The sequence below is a fragment of the Alligator mississippiensis genome, chromosome 4 (genome assembly GCF_030867095.1).
Source record: "Alligator mississippiensis isolate rAllMis1 chromosome 4, rAllMis1, whole genome shotgun sequence".
Taxonomy (NCBI): Eukaryota; Metazoa; Chordata; order Crocodylia; family Alligatoridae; genus Alligator; species Alligator mississippiensis.
The window spans coordinates 138,678,375-138,701,802 of NC_081827.1; the positions used below are offsets into that span (position 1 = coordinate 138,678,375).

The window sequence follows — 23,428 nt, forward strand, 5'->3', positions numbered from 1 at the left end:
AAGCAGCCCCAGAGTCCCTGGGGACCCTCCTGGCCAGAGCCTCCTTCATGGTCAGGTACACGGCCAGCTTGGCCAGGGCCAGGAGGAGGCTGACCGGAGGTCATGAGGGAGACAGGGTGAGATGAACCTAGGGGCTGAGCCAGTCGATGGGAAATCTTCTGTTCTTAGGCTGGCTTTGGACTCACAGGCAAACCACCTCTCTAGAAGAGGAGCTGTGCAGCTTGCACTTGCTGGACTTCACTAGATGTTTTGAACGTGCATGAGAGAGACAGAACGAGTGTGAGAACATGTGCAAGTGAGAGAGAAAGTGTATGTGTGTAAGAGAAATGTGTGATTGCAAGAACATATGAGCGTGAGACAGAAAATGTGCGTGGGAATTCGTGCGCGAGAGAGGCGGTGTGACTGTGAGGCGGGCGGGGTGCGCGCGGAGCCTAGTCCCAGAGCCCCGCCCGGGGCAGAGCGAGGGCGGGCCGCGCGGGGAAGCAGCATTGCCTTTTTCGGGCCTTTCCCGCCGCTCGGGGCGGAGGCCGCCTCCCCGCCCCGCCGCGCCCCGCCTGCAGTGTCGGGGCTCGGGCGCAGCAATGTCGGGCGCGGAGGCGACGGGGTGGCGGGAGGAGGCGGAGGCGGTCGGGGAGGAGACGGTGCGGATCCGGCTGGGCGAGCGGAGCTATGCGGTGTGCAAGAGGAAGCTGGTGGAGCAGAGCGACTACTTCCGCGCGCTGTACCGCTCGGGCATGCGGGAGGCGGCGCCGGGCCGGGCGGAGCAGCAGCTGTGCGGCGGGCTGAGCGCGCGGGGGCTGGAGCTGGTGCTGGACTTCATCAGCACGGCCTGCCTGGCGCGGCTGGAGCAGGAGCAGGAGCGGGAAGGAGAGGGCGGCGGGGGTGAGCCCGGCCCGGTGCTGCAGGAGCTGGTGGAGGCCGCCTGCTACCTGCAGGTGACCCCCCTGCTGCGCTTGCTGCGCTCCCAGGTGCGCCTCGGCAACTGCCTGCAGCTGCACGGCTTGGCCCAGCTCTATGGCCTGCGGGACCTGCAGGAGGCCTGCCTGGACTTCATGGCTGCCCACTACCACCCTGTGCTGTGGCAGGCCCGCCTGGTGCTGCCACCCGCCCTGCGCCAGCATCTGGCCCAGAGGCGTATGCGGGGCGCCGCCACCCTGGTGGCCGTGGGCGACTTGGCGGGGCGGCCCCGGCAAGAGGAAGGGCCGGGCTCCATGCTGCGGTACGATGAGGTGGCTCAGCAGTGGCTGCCCCTGGCCAACAATCTGCCTCCGGACCTGGTGAATGTGCGCGGTTATGGGGCGGCAACACTGGACAACTACCTGTTCATCGTTGGGGGCTACCGTGTCACCAGCCAGGATATCTCGGCCGCCCACTGTTACAATCCATGCTTGAATGAGTGGAGTCAGAGGGCGTCCATGAACCAGAAGAGGTAACCTCCCTCCCCATCCCGCCTCATCCCCTGCAAACATGTACAAGCGGTGCGTTAGCGGCGGTATTGCCAACTCTCATGACTTTGGGCATTGTTCTTCAAGTCTAGGCTTCGGGAATGTGAAAAATCTAGCACTTTCTTTTATATATATTTTAAAGAACTAGGCTTTTTGCATTCTTTAATTGTGGGTGAACTATCCAATGCTTGGTGAATTCTGCTTCACAGTGATAGGAAGCATAGACTTTAAGAACAACGCCAAAAATCACAAGAATTGGCAACGCTAGAGGTAAAAATGCCCTGGAGTCATGGACCCAGTAATAGAGGGACCAGTTTGCCATTACTTTGAGCCTAGTCATTCACATCTCACCTCCTTTTGTGCTGGGGTGAGTGGTGCTCCATGGGGTGCTGAACAATGAGGAATTTACCTGATAGTAGCAGTGCTCAACCTTTTGATCCATGGGCCAGATGAGAATATGGAGCCCATCCATGGTTCAAATGGGACCCTGCCCACCAGGAATGGGGCCTGAGCTGCCTCTACCCAGTCCCATACAAGAGGATTGAGTTCCAGGGGCCCCCACATGATGGAGTTGGGACCAGTGCTGCTCTGCATGCTTACTAGCATTCACAGCCACAGCACGCAGGTCTTCCCACAGATTCTTGGGGAGCCCTATAGGCCAGATGACACGGCATCGGGGGTAGAGCATCCCTGGCCGATAGAATCCAGTAGGCTGTGTGGGACCGAGCTTTTAAACATGATTTTTTTTCTTAAATAGAACTTTGAGGTAGAATAGTGAAGGCAACCCCGGTAACCCTCTGTTCCTGTACTCAGGTTTCCATCTGCACATGGAGAAATCCAGCTGGTGTCAATGAGAGACCATTTGGAGCACAGCAGGCTAGAATTTTGGACAGAACGGTTTTCCACTGGAAATTGCAGTTTCCTTAACTTTGAAATTGGTTTCCCCAACTAGCTTGGTTTTAATGATGGTTTTCCCTGGACAAGCTGGTGCAGTGTTTCCTCATCTTATTCTGATGACTAAAAATTTTGGGGACAAAATGCTTTGGTTTCAGTTTTCACTTTTATTCATTTGTTTTTTGGCTAACACATTTCATATGTTGTCATGTCTCATTATCACAATGAAATATTGGCGTTATCTCATTGAAACAAAGCATTTTGATGTTTCATAGCCAACATTTTCAGACTTTCCAGTCTGTAGAAAATTTCGATATTGCACTCTGATTTGGACCAAAAACTAAAGTGAAACGTGAGAATTTCCCATGGAACTGAAATATCATTTTCTAACCAGTTCTAGTCAAAGTTAAGTCTCGTCTAGTCCAATTATTATGCTCATTGTACATGTAATTGCAGGCTCCAGTCAGATATTGTGCTAGGTTCTGTACACGCATGCATTTCAGTTTCTGATCTAGGGAGTTTGCAGTCAGATTTCTCTGAGAAGGTTGTCTATCCTGAACTTGGTTCCTTCCAACCTTACCGCTTGTTCCTGTTAAGTTATAAAAATGTACTGAAGTAGGGCAGACCATAATTTCATTCTAGTTGTCACTAGAATTAGTCAATAGAATTCAGTATTTTTCAGTTAAGGGAAAGTTCTTTCTTTTTCTTTTAATTCACCTGGTTGAAATTAATATATTTAGTTAAAACATAAATTCCTCTCAATAAGACTATGATCATGTACCAAAGGGTGGAAGAACCAGTGCCTGACATCACTCTGGCAGATAAATCTCTCAGTGTCTTTGACAGCTTTTGTTACTTGGATTCTTCAATCATCAGGAATCTTGACTTTCAGACTAAAGAAACACAATCGGAAAAGCAGCTAAGAATTTCAGGCTATTACAGAAACATGCATAGAATAACAGCAGACTATCAGATAAGGTGAAGATGCAAATCTATTAAATTTGCCTGCTGTCATCCCTGCTTTATGGTTTGGAAACATGGACTACATATTCTAGGTACATCAGGAGCCTGAGCAATTGTGCAAGATCCTGAAAATCATGTGGGAAGACAAAATGGCAAACAGAGGTGATGGACCATGCAGGACTGACACACTTAGAAAACACTGTCCAGAAAAGAAGGTTGTGATGGCTCTGCTGTGTCAGGAGAATGGGAGGAGACCATATTCCCAAGAACATTTTGTACAGTGAGATTTGAGATGGCTCTAGGAAGCAGGGTTGTTCTGTATGGCTGTACATAACGTGTGCAAAAATTATACAAAGTCATTCAACATCAATGTAGAAAGCTGGGAAGAGTGCACAGAATCCCATCCAGTCTGGAGGGAACATCTGGCACTGAGTGCAGCTCAGCATGAAGCAGCTTTGATCCAGAGGATGAAAATAATGCAAGAAAGAAGGAAGCTGTAAATTTGGACTCCCAAGTCGAACAACACGTGGATCTGTAAAACTTGTAACAATCTGCGTCACTCTCAAATTAGGCCTGTCAGCCACAAATGAACTAATCAGGCACCTGACTAGAGTTATACCTACACCATGAATCAGGAGATCGACGGTTACCAATATATACACTTTGAAGAGTTTTAAACCAGGTTTCAGGGGGGAAACCCCCCATCTGGACTCCAGTCTTAATAGTCCAGCATGTAAACAGTCCTCAGTGAGAAATGCTTGAGAACTTGGATTATTTTAGTAGACACACAACTTGCTTTTGTTAGTCATAGGATTTTTTAAAATTCTTAGTTCAATAAGGAATAGATCTAATTAAACATGAATTCTAAACATTTTTTTCATCACTTTTCAGGAAATAATTCCCCAGTGAATTCTGATCTTTGCCATGTAAATAGGATTGAGTAGGCCTTAATCTTGCATTTCCATCCATGGGAGCAGACTCCTGCATATATAGGCAAATTACTGACTTCACTGGAATCTGTGCATGCTCCATCAACACGTGAAGAGATTCAGCACTGAGCAGAACTGCAGGTTTGATGCCTTCAGTTGTAAGATATGCACAGCAGGAAAGATGCCCTTCCACAGGTTGCTTCTGCTGTGCAGTGAGCATGGCTTTTTCATCTGGGCTTCCCCATCCCTGGCCAGCCATCTTTTCTTTTCTTTTCTTTTCTTTTCTTTTCTTTTCTTTTCTTTTCTTTTCTTTTTGATGTATGATCAGTGTATTAGAAAAGTATTAAAATATTTATTATCCATTATTTTTAAATATATATATACACACCTGTGGTACTGTAGAAATTCATTGTAAGCAACTTGATAGTTGGGTTCTCCCCTGAGAAATACCCTTTTGGTAGCAGTGGAGAATTTCACAACTGACGAGAGTAATTCCTACAGTAGTCTCTTATCTTTATTTCTTTTAAGCTAGAAACAGCTACATTGAAGAGTGACTGGCTCTAGAGTGGAGGATGGCAGTAAATGAATGTGTACTACTGAGACCAACAGGGAAAGGGAGTTTTTGCCAAGGGAACTCTGCCAAACCCCTGTTCTATAGAAACATGCCATGGGCTTTTTAATTCTAGCATTGTGTAGATAGCTTTTTTTTTTTTATTAAAGTTCCTTGTAAGATACAGTGCAGCATCCACCATTGCCTTATCGCTTTTTCACATTTTGGGATCAGAATGTGATAAGCTCTGTGTGGTGTTTTCAAATGGAATCTCAGATAGGTAGAAACTGCCTTATGTAAGCAACGCTTCAACCTTGTCCTGAGGTGTTGCAATTTGAACGGTAGCCTCCTGTATTTACTTTGTGAAGCTCTAGTCAGATAAAGAGGATAAGTTGTCCCAACACGTTGCCTGGAATGCGCAGTCGTGTGTTTCTCTGATATACAGAATGAATCCGTAGCAATTGATCTGCCTTGCATATCCTGAAGGAAAGGCAGTAGTCCTCAATGAAGTTGAGGGTTGATTCCAGTTGACTTTCAATGGGATCTGGAGTTTGCTCCGTGTGAAACCATATACATTGTGACGAAAAGAGAAAGTTGAAGAAATAAGATAATTGATTGTGCTGAGTAAGAAAAACATTTCCCTGCACTTAAAATATCTTCTGGAACTTATGATAAATCCTACAGATAATAATTGATACTTCTTGCATTACCACTCCACCTAGAAGTCCCTGTCCAGGTACCAGAACTCCATTGTGCTTGCTAATATGCAAACATAGAAGAAAAAGGCAGCCCTTTCCCCAAACATGTTATGGTTTAAGTTTAAACAAGAAACAGCAGAGAGGTATTGAATATTTGCTAGGGTTTTTTTTTTAGATGGGGGATTGAAAAACAGGGCAGAGTAAAACACCTCCTCAAGGACATATAGGAAACCTGTGGAATTTAACCCCTATTTCTTGACTGCCAGCCCAGTGCTCATTATAAAGGTAGCAAGTATGGTCTAATCCAGAGGTGCTCAACCTCTGGCCTGGGGGCCCAGCCTGGCCCCGGCACCTATGCATCTGGTTTGCTGGACGCCCCACAGGTTCATAGGGAGTCCTGCAGGCTGTGGTCCTTCCATTAGATTAGGTTTACAGGGCAGGCTTGAATACAATCCTGGCATGCAGGGCTGAGGGATGACTCCTAGGGCCCAATTCCAACATGTGGGACTGGGCAGAGGTGGTGTGGGACCCCTGGGGCACAATCCTGGTATGCATGACCTGGTGGAGGTGGCACAGGGTGTGATTTGGCCTGAGGATCAGCCCCACGGCCCTCATTCGGCCCATGGGGCCACAAGGCTGAGCATCACTAGTCTAATCTCATCGTTCAGGAGGAACTCTTTGTACATGAATATCATTTTCACAAAACTAACCTGAATGCTTTAAAGAAATCATTTGGTGTGAAAAGACATTAATTTGATCTTGAGATGGTAAAATAAAGTCCATTCTGTTAAAGGGAGGAAGGCAAAAAGGATGTTTGGAGATTGTGCAGAGCTAAGCAGGGGGTATGGGCACAGGCCACCTTTACACTAGCATAACCAAAGAGTGGCCCTAATGTATGGCTGTATACTGGTTTAATTTACTAGACTCTAATGTAAATTCCCTATGGAAAAAAAAATTGGGAGTAAATGTTCAGGTGTAGGTCTGCTTCTGCTTGGGGTAGCCATTTGTTCAATGCAAAGAGGCTATTGTTAGCTCTGCTGCCACCTCATAGCAAGCTGCTGTGATGGTGCCTACTGCAGCTGCTACCTGGGGAGAGCTGGTCATACCAAGCTGGTATTGAGGTATAACTGTATTAACACATTGTGTGCAGGCCCAGGATCCCTTTTGCTGTTTATTTTAGTTAACCTTGTACTGTCAAATGAAATCTGCTATTTTAAAATCTTTTGCCTCACGAGCCAGGACCCAGGACGTTCCACTTTTATTTTGTTTCCAAGCGTTTGGTGTTCTGGGTCTTTCTTCTAGGAAATAAACATCTCCGCCCTGGCAGGCCCTTGTAAATACCAGCCAGGGAATATGCACATGCACAAAACTAGTCTTATGTAAGCAATCTAGGCATGAGTGGCTGCTACCTGCAGGGCTTCTTCACGAAGACAAGAGGAGCTGTTCCTAGGAAAAGAGCAGTGAATCTAGAGCAACTTCGGACAGAGCTTTTCCACTTTTATTCCTGCTCTCAAGATCCTATGTATCAAGGGGGAAACCGATAATGGCTGCTTCCATTTGGAAAGCTTTTCGACCAGGCTTTCTCTCTCTCTCCCCTGGCCCAAATGAGGAATGCAATTAGACATGACACTGTTGAAGGGCATAGACAAAACCCTCATGTGAGAAACTTAAAATGCTGTTGGCTTTATGCCTGTGATTTAATCAACTGAAGCAAATTTGTTTAACTGTAAAGGTAAGAGGGCAGGTATTAAACTTTGGCATTGAATTGAATCATGGGCTGGGATGGAATTTCAGAGGTCTAGATATCCTTGAGGCATCCACCTGCCCTCTCTGAGGTGATCTCAAGTTTACATAGGCTGCCATAGACCAGGCGTTGTCAACTGGGGGTACTCGTACTCCAGAGGGTACTTGGGAAGGCCCTAGAGAGTATGCACGGACAGACAGGGATGGAGTGCTGCCACCCGCCACCCCATGCCACCGTCTCCCAGGAGCAGGACAAGGGCAGGGCGAGGGCAGTGGTGCCCCTCTGCAGACCGCACAAGCTGATCAGATGTGGGGTGGGGGGAGCTTGCACATGGCCACTGCTGCTGCCATCTACCACCCTGTGCCACCGCTCTGCATCTGGCTGCCTGCCCCTCCCTCCCCCATGCTCTGTGTCTGTCACCTACTCCCTCCTCCCCCCCACTCCGCGTTGGGCCATGTGTCACCCCCAACTCTGTGTCTGGGTGCCAGGGCTACACTTATTAGAAAAGATTGAAAATCCCTGCAATAGACGGTTGGTTGTATAACCTGTTCTTAAAAATCTCCAGATGAGGATTACTCAGTGCCCTTTGGTCCCCTTTTCAGTGCTTAACAATCCTTATGTGCATTTTATAACCCACAGTTCTCATGTCGAATATTTGCCCACTTACTTACTGTCCTGTTCACAGTGGATGTAGAGAAAAATTGATCACCATTTTCTTTAGGGCAGCCTTTTATATCCTTGAAAACTGTAGCCATGTTTCTTCCCTGTCTTGTTTATAAGCTAAACCCATTTTTCAACTTTTTATTGTACTTTTTTCCCTTCTTCTCAACTCCTGACATGCATTAAAACAGAATAAAAAGATATTAAACATTTCCTAAAATTAGTTTTTCATATTAATAATTGATGTAATTAGCATATAATGGCTTGTAATTAGCATAAAGTAGCAAGTGGCAGAAAGAAGTTGTTTAAGTTAATGTATTAAATTTTGAGTCAACCTTTCAGAAAAGTTGTTTGGTGCCTGCCAATTTTGGCTACCTCCGATTAAAACAAATGTTTAGTTAACACCGCTGTTCAATTCTGTATATATGAGGTGTGTCTTCTGAGCAACATGCTAACCAGTGCCAAAAGCTATACTGTTCAAACAGTTTACATGAATCCTAGATTAATTTTTTTTAGAGTAGTAGTAGTAGTTGAAACTTGGATCATGTATCATTCATAGGTTAATTGTCCATGTATGTGCAACAAGGTTTTCAGTGACCCATCAGGTATTTGTGACCTCCATACAGGAAAAGGTGCAGGAGGCTATATTCTTTGATGATCAGTATGGTTAGGGTTAGGTTAGGAGATGTGGCGTTTATTCTCATTCTAACACTCTGTCATCTTGAACAATTATTATTTTTCTCTGTCTTAGCATTTTCCATCTATAAAATGAGGCTTGAAACCCACCTTTCCAAAATACTTCTTGGCCTTTACTTCTTGGCCTTTTCATGAAAGTACAAGTGAGTTCATTTTAAAGGATGAAAGCTCTGCTCTGGCTCCTTGGTAACATACAGACTTACTAACATTTTATCAATTTTAAGGGATGAACTTAAATTTTTAACGTGTAATTTACATTCAAGACCACTGTCTCTTAGACATAGTAATTTCATTAGTTCATATGCATGCATTTTTTCTCTCTCATAACTTTTAAAACAGGTATGTTTCTTTGAAAATCTCAATGTTTTTGCAAGTAATTTCTTTCATTTCATATTCACTGTTGATTGGATCTTTAGTCCAGATTCTTCAAGCTGGAAAACATAATTACTATAAAGTGAAGATGCACAGAGTGACCTAATCATAAATGTCAGCAAAAAACAAATTATAGGCATTTAATTCAATCAGAGACTTATTTTAGTTTCCAAAGCTCTTCAGGATGATGGGAACAAAATGCTTCCATCTGGAACGGAGAGGTTTTTTCCCCAAATATATTTAATACAAAACATTGCAGGACAGTCTGCTGCTAGGCAAGTTCATTCTGTTCAGACACAATCCTGCAAAACTACTTAGGCACAGTTCCACTGACTTGGGACCTCATGCTCACGCTGATGAAATTATTCTCTCTGCAAAGGACCAACACATGGATAATCCACCAGTTGTCTTTCAGGCTTGAATGGAGCATTTCATTGGCTGTGTGCTCATTGCAGCAAAGAAGGTTACATTTTCTCCTGTCAGTCATTAGGAGTGTTAACTAAGTAAAATTGGTGGATTTGAATCAAAAGTAGTTCTCAAGAAGCAGTCTCATTATGAATAGATGCCATTCTGGACCCTCCTTATCATTTTGCCCCTTTTTCTCACTTTTTAAAGCATCTTACTATCTCCCTTTTTTCCCTGGTGTATGGAGAGTTACTCTTGTGCTCTCTTGAAGGCACAAGTCTGCAAAATTACACTGAAATCTTTCATATGTTTCACTTGTGCAGCTTGCTGAATGCACAGAGCACAGTGAAGTAGCGGGAAAGAAAAATAATGTTGGTGCTCTTTGCATCCAGACAGTTACATTGGTCTGCTGAGTTCAGCATCCTAAACATACAGGTAGCCTTGACTGGATGGGCGATGGCTATGGTGATAAAAATTAAGGGAGAAAAATAGACAGGAGATGCTAAGTCTCTGTGTCTTTTGTCAAAATAAATCTTTTATTAAGTAGAGTAGCTGAAGAGGCATGATATTAGAGACTATGGCCAGTACACATGTTAATCTGCTCTTTAATGAAACTGTAGGAGTTATGACTGAAATAAACCTATTAGTGATGGTATTTATGTGCATTTGTGTGCATTTTCCCAGCCACTATCAAGGTCCTTTACAACAGAGTAGACAAATATAAAGTGCTGAAGTACTAGATTGTTATTGGACGCAGTGACTAAGTAAAGTTTGAACTGTAATGAATTGAAATCTAAGTATATAACATATGTAACAGTCACCATAATTATTTATTTCCTGAATGTCATTAGTATGCTGAGCCCTGTACAAATATGAAGCACACAGTCCCTGGCCCAAGCAGCTTACAATGTACTTTGGATATGGACAAAACAGTTCAGACAGTATAATATACGAGGTGATGGAACAGGCTTGAAGTGATGATGGTCTGTTGGAGCCTTGGTGAAAATAATTTTCTTTCCTTTAGTTTTCGGTGCTCTGATCTGTCTCTTCTAGGTCCAATTTTAAGCTTTTGGCTGTAAATGGGAAGCTCTATGCTGTTGGTGGTCAATCCCTTTCCAATGTGGAATGTTACAACCCAGAGCATGACTGGTGGAATTTCGTGGCCTCTATGCCAAACCCTCTTGCAGAATTCTCAGCTTGTGAGTGCAAAGGCAAGATCTACATCATTGGAGGATACACTTCACGAGGTAGGACATACTGTTTTTAAAACCACAGTCAGTTTCTTCACTAATAAATAGGGACCTATGGAATCTCAATTCCGTGATTTTTGTGGAAACTGCAATTTCAGGCAGTCCCCATGATAAAGCACAGGATCCATGCTTTTAGTAGGCTCCTTGAAAAAAGCAAACCACTCACTGAAAATAAAATGCTGCCTCCCTCTGGGGAGCCAACCGTCCTTACGGCTGCTGTGGCCAGGCCACACAGCCTGTCAGGGGGAAAGGAGGGAGAGGGGCTGCCAGCATAACAAGATTCCTGCTGCCCCTGTCCCTCACTGCTGATTGGCTGTGAGGGCTGTCCGTCATATGGCCCCGCCCCCTGCTATATATCGGTGTAAGAGTGGGGCCACATGATGGGCAGCCCTCCTGACCAATCAGCAGCTGGGGCAGAGCTATGTGATGGACAGCCTTCATAGCCAATCTGCAGTGAAGGGCAGGGCCACTGGGCCCCCTTGGCCAATTAGGGGGGAGGGGGGCAGGCGCTATACTCCGCCCTTGAAAATGGTTGCCTGGCCTGTAGTCTGCCTGTGAAATCGGCAGGTGGCCCCCTTGACTTAGACCCCTACTAATAAAGTTTCATTCTTCCTCCAAGTGAAGTGGAAAGCTTTGTAAGAAAACATTAAAAATAACTGAAGGCAAATCACTTGGGTAGCAAAAAATTGACATCCAGAGTTTAAAATCAGTTTTCTGACTTTTAAAGATTAGTCACTTTTAAAGAGTCCAGCTTTGGGTATCACAATTATGCTTGTCAAACTGTACTTTTTAAAACAAAATATTCCCATATTGCTGTACCAACACTTGAATTTAGGGTTTGTTTGTTTTTCTGTAATTACTGATGTCCCCATATCTTTAATTACAACCAAGAGTATAATCCAGTAATTCTCCTTTTTAGATGCTGGTAGTTGCAGGAGAAACACAGGTCTCAGATAAAAACATTGGTTTCCTTTTTTTAATGTATTCTCTTGGTGATTGAAGATTGCAGATAGTTACTGATTTATAATCTAAGTACATTTTGATTCATCTTTTAACTGTAACAAGCCAGCATTTCCTCTGTTGTTTCAAGGAAATAAGAACAATTCTCTTTTAGTGTGATACAGTTAACTAAAAACTCAGTTTTTGCCCTCCCTGCCCCAGCTGCCCAGTGTTGGATTGCCATCCTGTGTCTTGTAATGTCATATGCAGTGCTGCTGATGTCATCACTTGGGATCTATGGGTGAGGGACAGATGCATTTACTACCTAGTCTATTGGAGCTGTGCTGGAAAACATGAACATTCAGCATTTCTCATTGTCTGCATAAGGGTTTTCAGTTGTGCCTTTTGCTGTAGTGTTCCAGTACTTCACAAGTAAATTAAATCTATTTAGAAAGGCCTCTGTCGCAGGGCACCTCGGTGCCCCTGCTCCTAGAGTGGAGAAACCGCCAGGGAGCAAGTGAGCGCGCCCTGGCCTGACATGACGAGTCCAGCTGAGGCTGGCTCAGGTAATGAGCGCAGCTGCGGGTTGGTGGAGCAGCCAAGCAGAGCCAGCTGCCTGTAGGAGGCAGGGCCTGGCCCTTATAAAGCTCAGGGCTGAGGCCAGGCTGGCAGCTCTCTGCCAGCAGCCGGAGAGGCAGGAGCTCCCTTGGCTGAGATATGGGAAGGAGCCTAAGTTGCAAGTGCAGCTCATGATAGCCCTGGAGGCTTGAGCTATGATGATGAGTTATGGGCTTGCGGCTTGCATTTGTGTTACAGCCTAGGGGCTTGTGGTTTTGCGTTGTGTTGTTACACCCGGAGGCTTGGGTGAGGCTGTAGGGGTTGGAGGAGGCCTCAATTACAGGGACCCCCGAGAGTGTGGGGTGCCCTAGCGCCACGAGGGCGCATTATTGTCATAGCGCCAGGGAAGGCGCAGCTCGCACGCCACTGCGCGAGCAACTGGCGGCGAGGAGCGCGGCCAGTGGGTCGCGGGCGCAACCCGTAGGTTGCGACAGGGACCCCAGAGAGTGTGGGGCGCCCTAGCACCAAGAGGGCGCATTATCTGTATAGCGCCAGGGAAGGCGCAGCTCGCACGCCACTGCGCGAGCAGCTGGCGGTGAGGAGCATGGCCAGTGGGTCGCGGGCGCAGCCCGTAGGTTGCGGACGGGGACCGAGACCCCGGATTGCGTGTGGGGGATCATAGCCCCCAGCCCCAGGAAAGGGGCGGTATTACTGAGTAGCCCAGTGGGGGCACGGCGAGCGCCAGAGAAGGGGGGAGCGCCATACTGAGCAGCCCTAGAGAGCGGGGCCATACTGAGTAGCCCAGTGTGGGCGCGGCGAGCCCCAGAGAGGGGGAACGCCATTGTGTATTATTGAGCAGCCCAGTGCGGGCGCGGCGAGCCCCAGAGAGGGGGAACGCCATTGTGCTTTGTTGAGTAGGCGAGCCCCAGAGATGGGGAATGCCATTCTGCTTTGTTGAGTAGCCCAGTGTGGGCGCACGGGCATAGCGAGCCTGGCCGCAGGCTAGTGCGGCAATCCCCCTCAGACCAAGGCAGGGCGCTGCAGTTGCCCCTGAGAAGACAGGGAGTAGCAGCGCGGGGAGCCAGAGTCAGGGAGGGTATCCGTGCGGTTGGCCCATAGGACCGGAGGCCCGCTAGAGAGTCCCGGAGCGGAACCACACCGGCAGGGGAGGCCCAGAGTGGGCCAGACGAGAGTCCCAGCAAGAGGCTGGGCACGAGAGAGGGAGCCCAGAGTGGGCCACATTAGAGAGGAGGCCCGGGAAGCGGGCGTATAGACCGGACAACGTCTATTACATCTGCAAGGCTTGGGGCGTGGTATCAGGGGAGGTAGGAGCCACGCATAGCCCATAAGGCTAGGGCGCTTGGGTAGCGCCCATTGTACGGGGAGACCCACGAGGGGTCCCGGAGCTGACAGGCCCGAGGAAACACAAGGCAGCCTCCCTATTACATATTCGATCAAGACGTGGCAGGCGAGAATGGAGGGTGCCCTCGGGCCGGAGTAGCACGGTGAGAGGGCCTCGAGGAGATCATGGCCCTCCGCGAGGACCCCGCCATGACAGCCTCTAATGGATTTAATGGTATTTTTTTCACTCTTTCTCCTGCTCCCTGCAACAAAGAGGTTGCTTAGCTCAGAGGAATGTGGGTGGGTATTTTTATCACATGACAATAGGGTAGATTGGCATCTTACAGAGTAACTAAATCAGAGATGTATACTATAAGCTTTTGTGAGCCCAAGCTCACTTCATCAGGTGCTGTGAAAGGGCATGCCCAGAGCAGTGTATAAAAAGAAGAGCGATTTGAATTTAAAGACAGGAATGGAGGTGGTGGCGGGGGGAGGAAATGGCAGTGTGGGCAAAGGCAAACAAGCAAGCAATAAACTTTCACCTCTCTTTTTATGTCATTCCATTTATGATGTAAATATTTGTCTAAGAAAAGAGTCTTGTGTCATCTAAGGAAAGGCTGTGGAAGTGCATTCTGTAGTCTCAAATGAGTGACCAGGGACAACTCTGGCTCTAATATGCGTTGTGTTAGGTTTTCTAGCTGTGCTATTCCAAACGAGAGCAGCTGTCTTAATAGGGCATGGATGAAGATGCAGTCACTGATGCCAAATCTATTGATGGCCTGGTTGATCTGTGGAATAACCTACTGACCTTGGATAGTGGCACCCAAGTCTCCCACCACTGTCGTGGCACAGACCCCCTTGGTACACAGGGTAATGGAGTCAGCTTCAGATGGAGGGTAAGCAGCTGGAGTGTAGGTGGCTCTCCATCTATGCTGAAGCTGACCAATTAAAGCATAGATCTCTCGTAAAGGACTGTGGTACGGCAGTAGCAGCAGCAAAGAAGCCATTTTTCTCCACTGTCACTTCATTTGTACAGTGTCATCCAGCAGAACTGTTCCAAGTGGTGAACGGACTGGTTAATCCAGTTTGTCTCTGCCCAGAAATTGAGTCCAGTTCAGTACTCTGTGAGGAATTTGCCACCTATTTTTTAGACAGAATCATAGACTCATAGGAAGGGAGGAATAGAAGGGACCTCTGGAGGTCATCTAGTCCAACCCCCTGCCAGAGCCCAGATCATCCTTATCCAAACCATCCTAAGCAAATGCTTGTCTAACCTACTACTAAAACCACACCTATGTTCTTGTGAGACAGCCACAAAACATAGCACCATAACCTGCCACAGGTAAAGCAGGAGGACAACTGTGGCTGACATCTTGCTGCTATGACAGTTCTTAAAATCTGCTTGAGAGATCTGAGGAAGAGGGCCATGGCCTCCACTATAGAGAAAGGCAAAACCCCCACAGTCCATGCCAATCTGACCGTGGTAAAATTCCTTTTTGGTACTAAATATGGAAATTGGTCAGACCCTGAACAGATGGGCAAGACTCTCTAATCAGGAACCTCCAGGTTTTAGTCTCAGTAAGAGCATTGGCACACCCCAGTCAAAATCCCCAGCATTGGCTGTGGCCAACACCCACTGCTTTTGAACAAGGCCAGAAAAAATCTGACATGAGGTAAAAAAAAAAAAAAAAAAAAAAGTCTGACATAGCAACAGGAGGGAAAAATATTTCTTCTGAGCAATTGGCACACACAGAGCATAGGCACAACTACTCCTAGATCATCTCCGAGCAGTGTTTATCCAATCTCTTTTTGAACACTCCAGTGATGCAAAATCCACATCTTCCCTAGGCAGTCTGTTCCACTGCCTCACTGTTCTAACAATGAAGACGCACTTTCTGATATCCAGTCTTAATCTCCTTTGCTGGAACTTCAAACCATTGGTTTGTATCCTGCTCTCTACATCTAGAGAGGAAAGGCAGCCCTTCTTGGTAGTCCTTCACATATTTGAAGACTGCTATCATATCCTCTCTTAAGCAAGTGTGAGTTGAAGATGCCTATTTCCTTTAACCTCTCATATGGTTTACCTTCTAAGCCCTTGATCATTCTTGTTGCCTGCCTCTGTACCCTCTCTCTCTTCTCCGTGTTCTTTTTAAAATGTGGAGTCCCAGACTGTACACAGTACTGTGAACGAGTCATAACCAGTGCCAAGTAAGAAGGCACTATCACCTTCAGTGTTTTACATCTAATGCTTCTATTGATGGAGCCCAAGACCTCTTTCACCTTTTGTATGGTTGCATCACACTGCAGGCTCATATTGAGTCTGTGATGCACCAAGGCTCCCTGATCCTTCTCTGTAGTGCTGCCATCCAGCCTATTAACACCCATTTTATGTTTGTGTTTTTGATGATTCTTCCTGAGGTGTAGTGCTTTGTATTTGTATTGAACTTCAGACTATTAATTCCAGCACAGCTTTTCATTCTGTCAGGATCCTTCTGAATTGTGCTGCTGTCCTTCAACAAGTTTGCAGTCCTTCACAGTTTCATGTCAGTTGCAGATTTTCTCAAGAAGCTTTTAATTCCAGAATCCAAATCATTAATTAACTTTTGCTGAACAGCACTGGGCCTAGAACAAACCCTTATAGGACTCCACTCTAAACCTTCTGCTATTCTGACATGGATCCATTTATAATTACCCTTTGTTTGTGGCTATTGAGACAGTTTTCTTATCATCTTGTAGTTTTGTTTAGCCCACATTTATCCAAGTTTTTAATGAGAAGGTCCTGCGAGACTTTGTCAAAAGCCTTTCTGAAGTCCAGATACATTGTATGCATGGCGTTCCCTTCAACCATCCAGCTAGCTATTGAAGAAGGCGGTAGTTCATAGTTAGTCCATGCTGCCTGTTCATGGTCAGCCTTTGCTTCCCCAGATTCATGCAAATGAACTTCCTTATAATATATTTCATTAACTTCCCAGGTATTGAGATGAGGCTAACTGGTCAGTAGTTCCCCAGGTCCTCCTCTTTGCCTTTTATGAAGAGGAGCACTACATTGGCTCTATTTCCAGTCCTTTCATACCTTGCCAATCTCCCCTGACTTCATAAATATTATTGCCAAGGCTATGAGATCTTCTTTGCCAGTTTTTTACAGTACCCTGGGATAAAGATGATCAGGCCCTGCTGACTTGATTCATTCAGACCCATCAAAAGCTCTCTGACTGGTCCTTTTTATATCTGCCTGTATCGGGCATGGTTTGGGAACCACCAGTTTTGCTGCAGAGTCAGAATCTGAGGTTGAGGAAGCTCAGTCTTGTCCTGTTTATATGGATTGTTTTAAATTGCTATCACCCACCACTGTGGAGGATATGCTTAGAGGGTTGAGCACAACCACTTGTGAACTAGACCAGTGCCTGTCCTTACTTGTAAACACCAGCTGGGGGAGACTCGGGGCACTACTGGCAGGGGTTGTCACTGCCCTTTGGGAGGCCAGTGTACCAGATGAACTCAATTGATTGGCCCTTTTTCAAGAAGTAATCGCTTGATGTTGATCCCCCATCCAATTATCTCTTTGTATCCAACCTGCCCTTTTTGTGGAAGATCATTTAACAGGTAGTCACCCAACAGCTCCAGATACATCTGGTTTTCTGCACCTCTGTCAGTCTGGCTTTCATCCTGGATATAGCACAGAGACTGCATTTGTGGCTTTGGTTGATGATCGTTGCCTAGAAATCAACAAGAAAAATTGTGTCCTGCTGATCTTACTTGATCTTTCAGTGGTCTTTCATATAGTTGCCCACAAGGTGCTAATAAAATATTTACATGATCTGGTGAAGATTCATAAGACAACTCTAAATTGGCTCCACTCTTTCCTAGCAGGGAGATCCCAGAGGCTGATGCTGGGCAGATGCTTGTCAGCCTCTTGGGACCTCTTCTGTGGGGTCTCCCAGGGCTCCATCTTGCTGCCTGTCCTGCTCAATGTGTATATGAGGTCAGTGAGTGAGGTCATGTGGAGATTTGCAGTGAGATACCATCAGTATACTGATGACACCCAGCTCTACTGACCCTGGCCACATAGTCTCAGTCCTTTCCCAGTGCCTGGCTATAGTTGGGGACTGGATGCAAGTAAATTAAAACTGAATCTAGATGAGAGAGGTGATAATGATGGGCAGGCCACTTGACTTGGGTGGTCCTGGGACATCTATCATTGATGGGATTAAGCCTCCCCTTGTTACTCAGGTTTGCAGCCTTGGGGTACTGCTGGATCCTCTGCTGCATGTGGGTTTTCAGGTGGTAGCTATTGCTAGGAGCACATTTCACCAACTCCATATGGTGAGGAGGTCATTATCATCCATGCCTTTGTAACCTAAAGGCTGGACTACTGCACTTTGTGCACCCTGCCTTTGAAAACTGTCCAGAAACTGACAACCACCTACAAGTCCTATCAGTATGCAGAGTCCTCTCGGTGAAGTCATTTTCAGCAGCAGGTCCTCAGCTCTGCAAGTGCTTGCTTTTTGAGGCCTACCACATCTTTTGGAAGCACTGCAAGATCTTTCTATTTGGACATGCATTTAGCAACCAAACTAAGTCAAGACATTGTCTAGTGGATCTCAGCTTTGTTTAGTTTTGCTTTGTGTTGGTACTTTGTTTTATTTATGCGAGTTGCCCTTTTAGGTTGTTTGGTTACTCTTACTGTAAGCTGTCCTGAGCCTCTGTTGGGAAGGGCTGCAGATAAATCACATAAATATAAGTAATAGATGAGTTCTGACCTCTTGGTAAAGGGGAGATATTGAAGGTTGATGTCTGTGGCTTTGAAGTGTAAGTAGATTGGGAAGGGATGGAGCATAGGGATGACTGGCTCCGGTTGCCAGTTGCATTAGATTGATGGGTAGCTATATTCTACGGAGTTACAAGAATCACGTGGTGTTCTGTTGTCACATAATCAGGGAAGTTTCTCCACAAGGTTGTATACTTATATGGCATTTTAGCTATTTGGAACTAAATACCTGTAAAATGGTGCCATTTTATTGTAGCTGACAACTTAAATGTTCTGTGGTATGGGAGTACAGGCAGCCTACAGCTCTGGTAGATGTTCTGGGAACTTGAAGGGTCTGATCCTGTGCAGCCTGGGAATTCCCACCCCAAATCTGGCCCCTCAAGCCCCTGGAGGTACCTGCCTGGCTTTGCCTGCTTAAAGACATGTCCCACGGAATCTCAGGTGCCCCTCTCTGTAATCACGGAAGGCCCATATGGGTCTTGGCATAGAGGCACAGGACCCAGGGAATCCTCAGTGCTTCACACAGAGGCACAGGAAGCACAGATGGGTGTGGGACCTAGCATAGGTCCCAGCATGGAGGCACAGGGTGCTGAGAATTCCCCAGACCCCATGTCACTTTGCGGCGCCTTGCCAGAACCCACACCAATACATGCTTCACGTAGAGGCATGGGTTGGTGCAGGTCCTGGTGTGGAGCTCCAGGGACTCCCTTTAGTAAGAGGATTGGGCATGAATGCTTCTATGTCAAATTCTTTTATGCACCTACATCAGAGGTGTGGGAATAAGGAGCCTCTAAATCCCAGCCACAAGGACTTAGTTTGCTAAATCACAGTACTTCATTTGAGGAATCAATGTTAAGTGGAGGACAACATTAGAAGAGACATATTTTATTGGCAAGTTGTTAAAAGACAATATTGCAGGCAAACTAAAGTTGACATAAAAGTAAATTTGTCTCTTTCAGTAGAAAATTGATCCCTTTTCTGTTACGGGCTGTGTGGGGGAGAACAACCTTGTTGTTGGTCTGGAAGAGATGACCTGAAAATGGAGTCACATCTTGTCTGCCCTGGCTCACAAGATGGTGTCTGTTGTGTAAGGAACAAAAATATAGGAACTTATTCTGGGTAATCACCAGGGATCCAGGTTTTCCGTTTCCCATGGAAAAATGGAAAAAAAACTGTGGAGTTTCCCGTCTAAGCAAGAAAAACGCAGATTTTTCATTTTAACAGAGTTCCAGCCTGTAAGGGGTTGGGGGGAGCAGGAGGAGGGTGGTCAGGCAGAGGGTGCCATGTGTATGCTCAGAAATGCACGTGGCCACCAGGTAGCTTGGAGAGCAGCTCTGGCAGGCAATTTGTAGGGGAGGGGGAGGGAATTGAGGCCCCCATAGGGAAGGAGGGAGTTGAGCTGGGGCTGCTTCCCAGCCCAGGTGGTATTTGGGGCCTGGAGCCATACGCAGCTGCAAGGCCCTAGCGGGGAGCAGAACAAAGCCATAGGTGGCTCATTGGGGGCTGGCTTCCCGCTGCTATGTGCCCTCCCAAGGGGGCAGGGGGAGGCAGGTGCTCCTCAGATCTGTGTGGGGTCAGGGAGGGGACAGGGGTGGGCTGCCCAATGCAGGCTTGGGCTTCCTTCCCTACTGCTGTCCTCCCTCCAGGGTCTTTGCAGCCCAGCGGGACTTGGCACGGCAAGGCAAAGTGGGGCTGGGTGGGGAAGCACTTCGCTACTGCGAGTCCTGTACCACCCTGGCAAAGCACCCCTTGCCTGCCCGGCAGCAGCGAGGGGCACAACCGTGTGCTGACGCCCCTGCTGCTGCAGGGTGCCACAGGGCTTTTAGCAGCAAGGAGCTTCTTTTTCAGTCCCATTCTGCCTTGTTGCGCCTGGTCCTGTCTGCTGGGCTGTGGAGGCCCTTGGGGGGAGGGCAGCAGGGTGGGGAGCCTGAGCCCACAGTGGACCACCCCGCTTCACCCCCACCTGGACTCCACTCCAGCCATGCTACCAGTAGGGAAAAGGGAACTGGGCCACATGCTCTGCTTTACCGCAGCAGCTGTTGCCTCCCATATGTGGCAGCTGGGGCACAGATGCTGCTGTGGGGGGAAGGAGGCTGCAGACCCAGGTCTCTGGCCCTGTAGCCCTGTGCCCCGTCCGGCGGGTCTGGGGAGAGGGCTGTGGGTGGGGAGTGAGGGGCATCCTGGGGGCAGGGGGAGCTCTGATTTTCCATTATAAAAAATCCAAAATCAAACACCAAAATGTATAGGTACTTCGAATTTATTGTATTATAGTGATTGAGGCACTGGTAGGCTTCGAAATTGCCTTCAAATTGTAAATTATATCAATAAAAAATTGTGTTCAATTGATACACACATATAGCGGTGTTTCATTTTAATCATAAATTTGGGGTTTTTTAATCGGAGAATTTGCAATTTTTAAGCAGAAAAAAACAGAATCCCTGGTAATCACACAGTACCTGAAGAGCTTGAAGTGTAAACTAATGGGAGTACTTAGCTGAGTCTGGGCGTGGGTACTGTGTATAAAGAGAGAGAGTGACAACTCGGGCTACAAGAAAACATTCTGATTTTAGCTTTAAGTGTGTTAGGAAATTACAGGTTGGAATTGATGCAAGCAAATAGTATCTCTCACCTCTTCCGTTTTTCTTGAGTTTTCCTTCCCTGGTAAGTTTTCTGTGTCATTCAGTCCATACTTAAGTCCATTTGTGTTCAGGGCAACATTTAACTTATGCGTGTGCTAAAGTGTTGTGCTGAATAAGGATGCTTTCCTGAACCAGAGTTTAAATGCTGTTTTTATGTTTGCTCTGAGGCAGTCTACTGCCTCAACTATCAAAATTAGCAAGTAGAATTATTGACATTTCGTTGGCAGCCTCATTCCAGTTAATGCTGATGTTGAATAGACTTTATGCAAGCTGACCATGCAAGAGACAGAAACGGGCTTGTGTTTGCTGTTTTGCTAGCTGTCTGTAGAATAAAACAGGTGTTGAGATGGTATGTAATACTTTTATATAATGCTTCTCCGTCATAAATCTTAGAGAAGTTGTGAATACTTGACATGTTTCATTTTTGGATCTGTATACAAGGGGAAATATGCAATTTTTGGAGGAAGATGAAAAATTTTGCTCCTTTCAACACTTCAGAAGGGAACAAAGGACTTCTGAGGTGGCCCTTTTAACAAGAGCAAGTGGAAGAGCTCAGCTTTCCACTTACAAATTATAATGTCTCATATGGGTGTAGACAGCCTCCTCCATATTCTACACCTTCATTTGTGAAACTAGATTAGTTTTCCTATGTATATATTCCAGAAGTCCCACCTCAGGAAGGAAAATGTCTGAGTTTATGTTCACATTTTCTGTGGAAATAAAAGAACTGGAGCTCAAAATAGTACTTGTGGTCTAAATCACAATGGGCTTTCATTTCTGAAGAGGTCTCTCAAATTATAGTGCCCCTCTTGTTTTTGAGAAAATTATTGCTCTGAATCCTTACGGGAAAAGCATTGTTGGGAATTTTGACAAAGGGTGGTGTGTTCTGTATTGTCTGGAATTATGCACACACGACATCCGATCTGCTTTTTCATACAATGTTGTCAAGAGGTGGGGGGAGGGGTTGTTTTCTATATCTGACATTTTTCAAATTGGAGAATTATGAGCTCTAGCTAGTACCAAGCATAGCGCAAGCTAACACTGCTATGGCAGCTTTCTCTTGTGTCGCACTGCTAATTCCTTTCAGTCTTGGCATACTGAAAGTGCCTATTGCTGTCTAGGCCTGTGCCCCCTATTGACCAGAGAGGGCATATCTAAATCAACGGATTAATGTTTATAATTAGAGTGAAGCCCTTGATCAGTACTGCAACCTTGCCTGGGAAAGGGGTGGCTGTGAACAGAATTATCTTTTCTGTTGGCCCAAGCTGACTGAGCTCTCCAGAACCAGCTAGAGGCCTGGCTTGGTTTGATGGTTAAATAATTTACTTGCACAGAAAGTTATAAACCCATCTGGTTATTATTATTAAACATTAACAATTACAACATTATGTACAGATATTTACAGAGAGGTGGGGAAAGAAAGGGGAACAAACTGATGAGAGAGGGTGATACTTTATCAGACGTTTTGTCAGAGCAGTTAAGATCTCTGTCAGAGTAGTCCCTTCCAGGCTACCAAAGTGACAATTCAGGCTCTCCCACTCGCACACAGTTACTAACTCTCTTACTGCCACAAAATCTAGACATGTCTACAACAAGCGCTGACAGGACAAAAAGAAACAAAAATATGAACACCGCAAGCATCCAAACACCAAGACTAACTGGTATACACACATACATATGAACCAAACAAGGACCACTCAGAAATCCAGAAACAAAAGCTTAAAAAGAAAAAGAGCCTCCTTGCTTGGTTTAGAGAATGTTTTCGCTCAATCTTTCCTCAGTGACACGTCAACACAATTCCCACAGGACCAGCACCAAGCACTTCACAAAAACATCTACAGATCCCCCCAGAGCACTGGTCCAGTTCCCTTTTGAGCTTGACCAGTCACCCCACTCACTCTGACCAATCGGAATTCTTTCACACTTCTCATCAATCATCTTGTCAGTCATTTAATCAATACATTCTTTTTGTATCATCCTGTCAGCATGCATATCACCTCGCAGGGTGAGAAACACCTTTTCCCACCAAACACTCACTTCTGGCAAGCTCACTACATTCTCACTTCAGTGAGCATGTATGTAGCCAGCAGGCTGAGAACTTAAAACTTATTACACCCTTGAAGATTGAAAAGTTCATCCCTTCTCGAAGATTCTTAAGTTCAAACAACTGCGTATGCTTCATCACTCAAATTCAGCTGTGCATGTGTAACTAACAACAACAACAAACCATAATGAAAACCAAAGTTCACCCCATATAACTTTGTCTGTTTTTACAGTACCATCTCCTGCTTCAGTTCTGGACACATTCTGGGTACGGATGGTCCATATTTTGGTGCACCATATTTATCAAAGTTTTATTAAAAGTCTAAGCTGAAGTCATCAAGCACTTCATCACTGACCTGAACTTGGATATCAGTCTAGGTCTCTGAAAACTAATTTATTAACAAACTTATATGCTACTTATTCTATATTACCTTAAAAAGGCCTTGGTACAGAACAGTTATGGTGTCATCTACACCATAAATTAGAGTTGTGTTATAACTAGGTTCAAGTATAACTGTATTGTGACCGGATGTC

At 46.0% G+C, this 23,428-nt stretch overlaps 1 protein-coding gene across 1 annotated transcript in view; it reads left to right on the plus strand.

Annotated features, from left to right (window-relative positions):
- The first annotated feature begins 460 nt into the window (after positions 1-460).
- Positions 461-23,428, plus strand: part of KLHL42 (kelch like family member 42) — a 36,026-nt gene continuing 13,058 nt past the window's right edge. The window contains exons 1-2 of the mRNA XM_006278077.3: positions 461-1,429; positions 10,410-10,603. Of these exons, the coding sequence (XP_006278139.1) occupies positions 582-1,429; positions 10,410-10,603 (1,042 nt within the window). The 5' untranslated portion in view covers positions 461-581. The remainder of the gene's footprint in view (positions 1,430-10,409; positions 10,604-23,428) is intronic.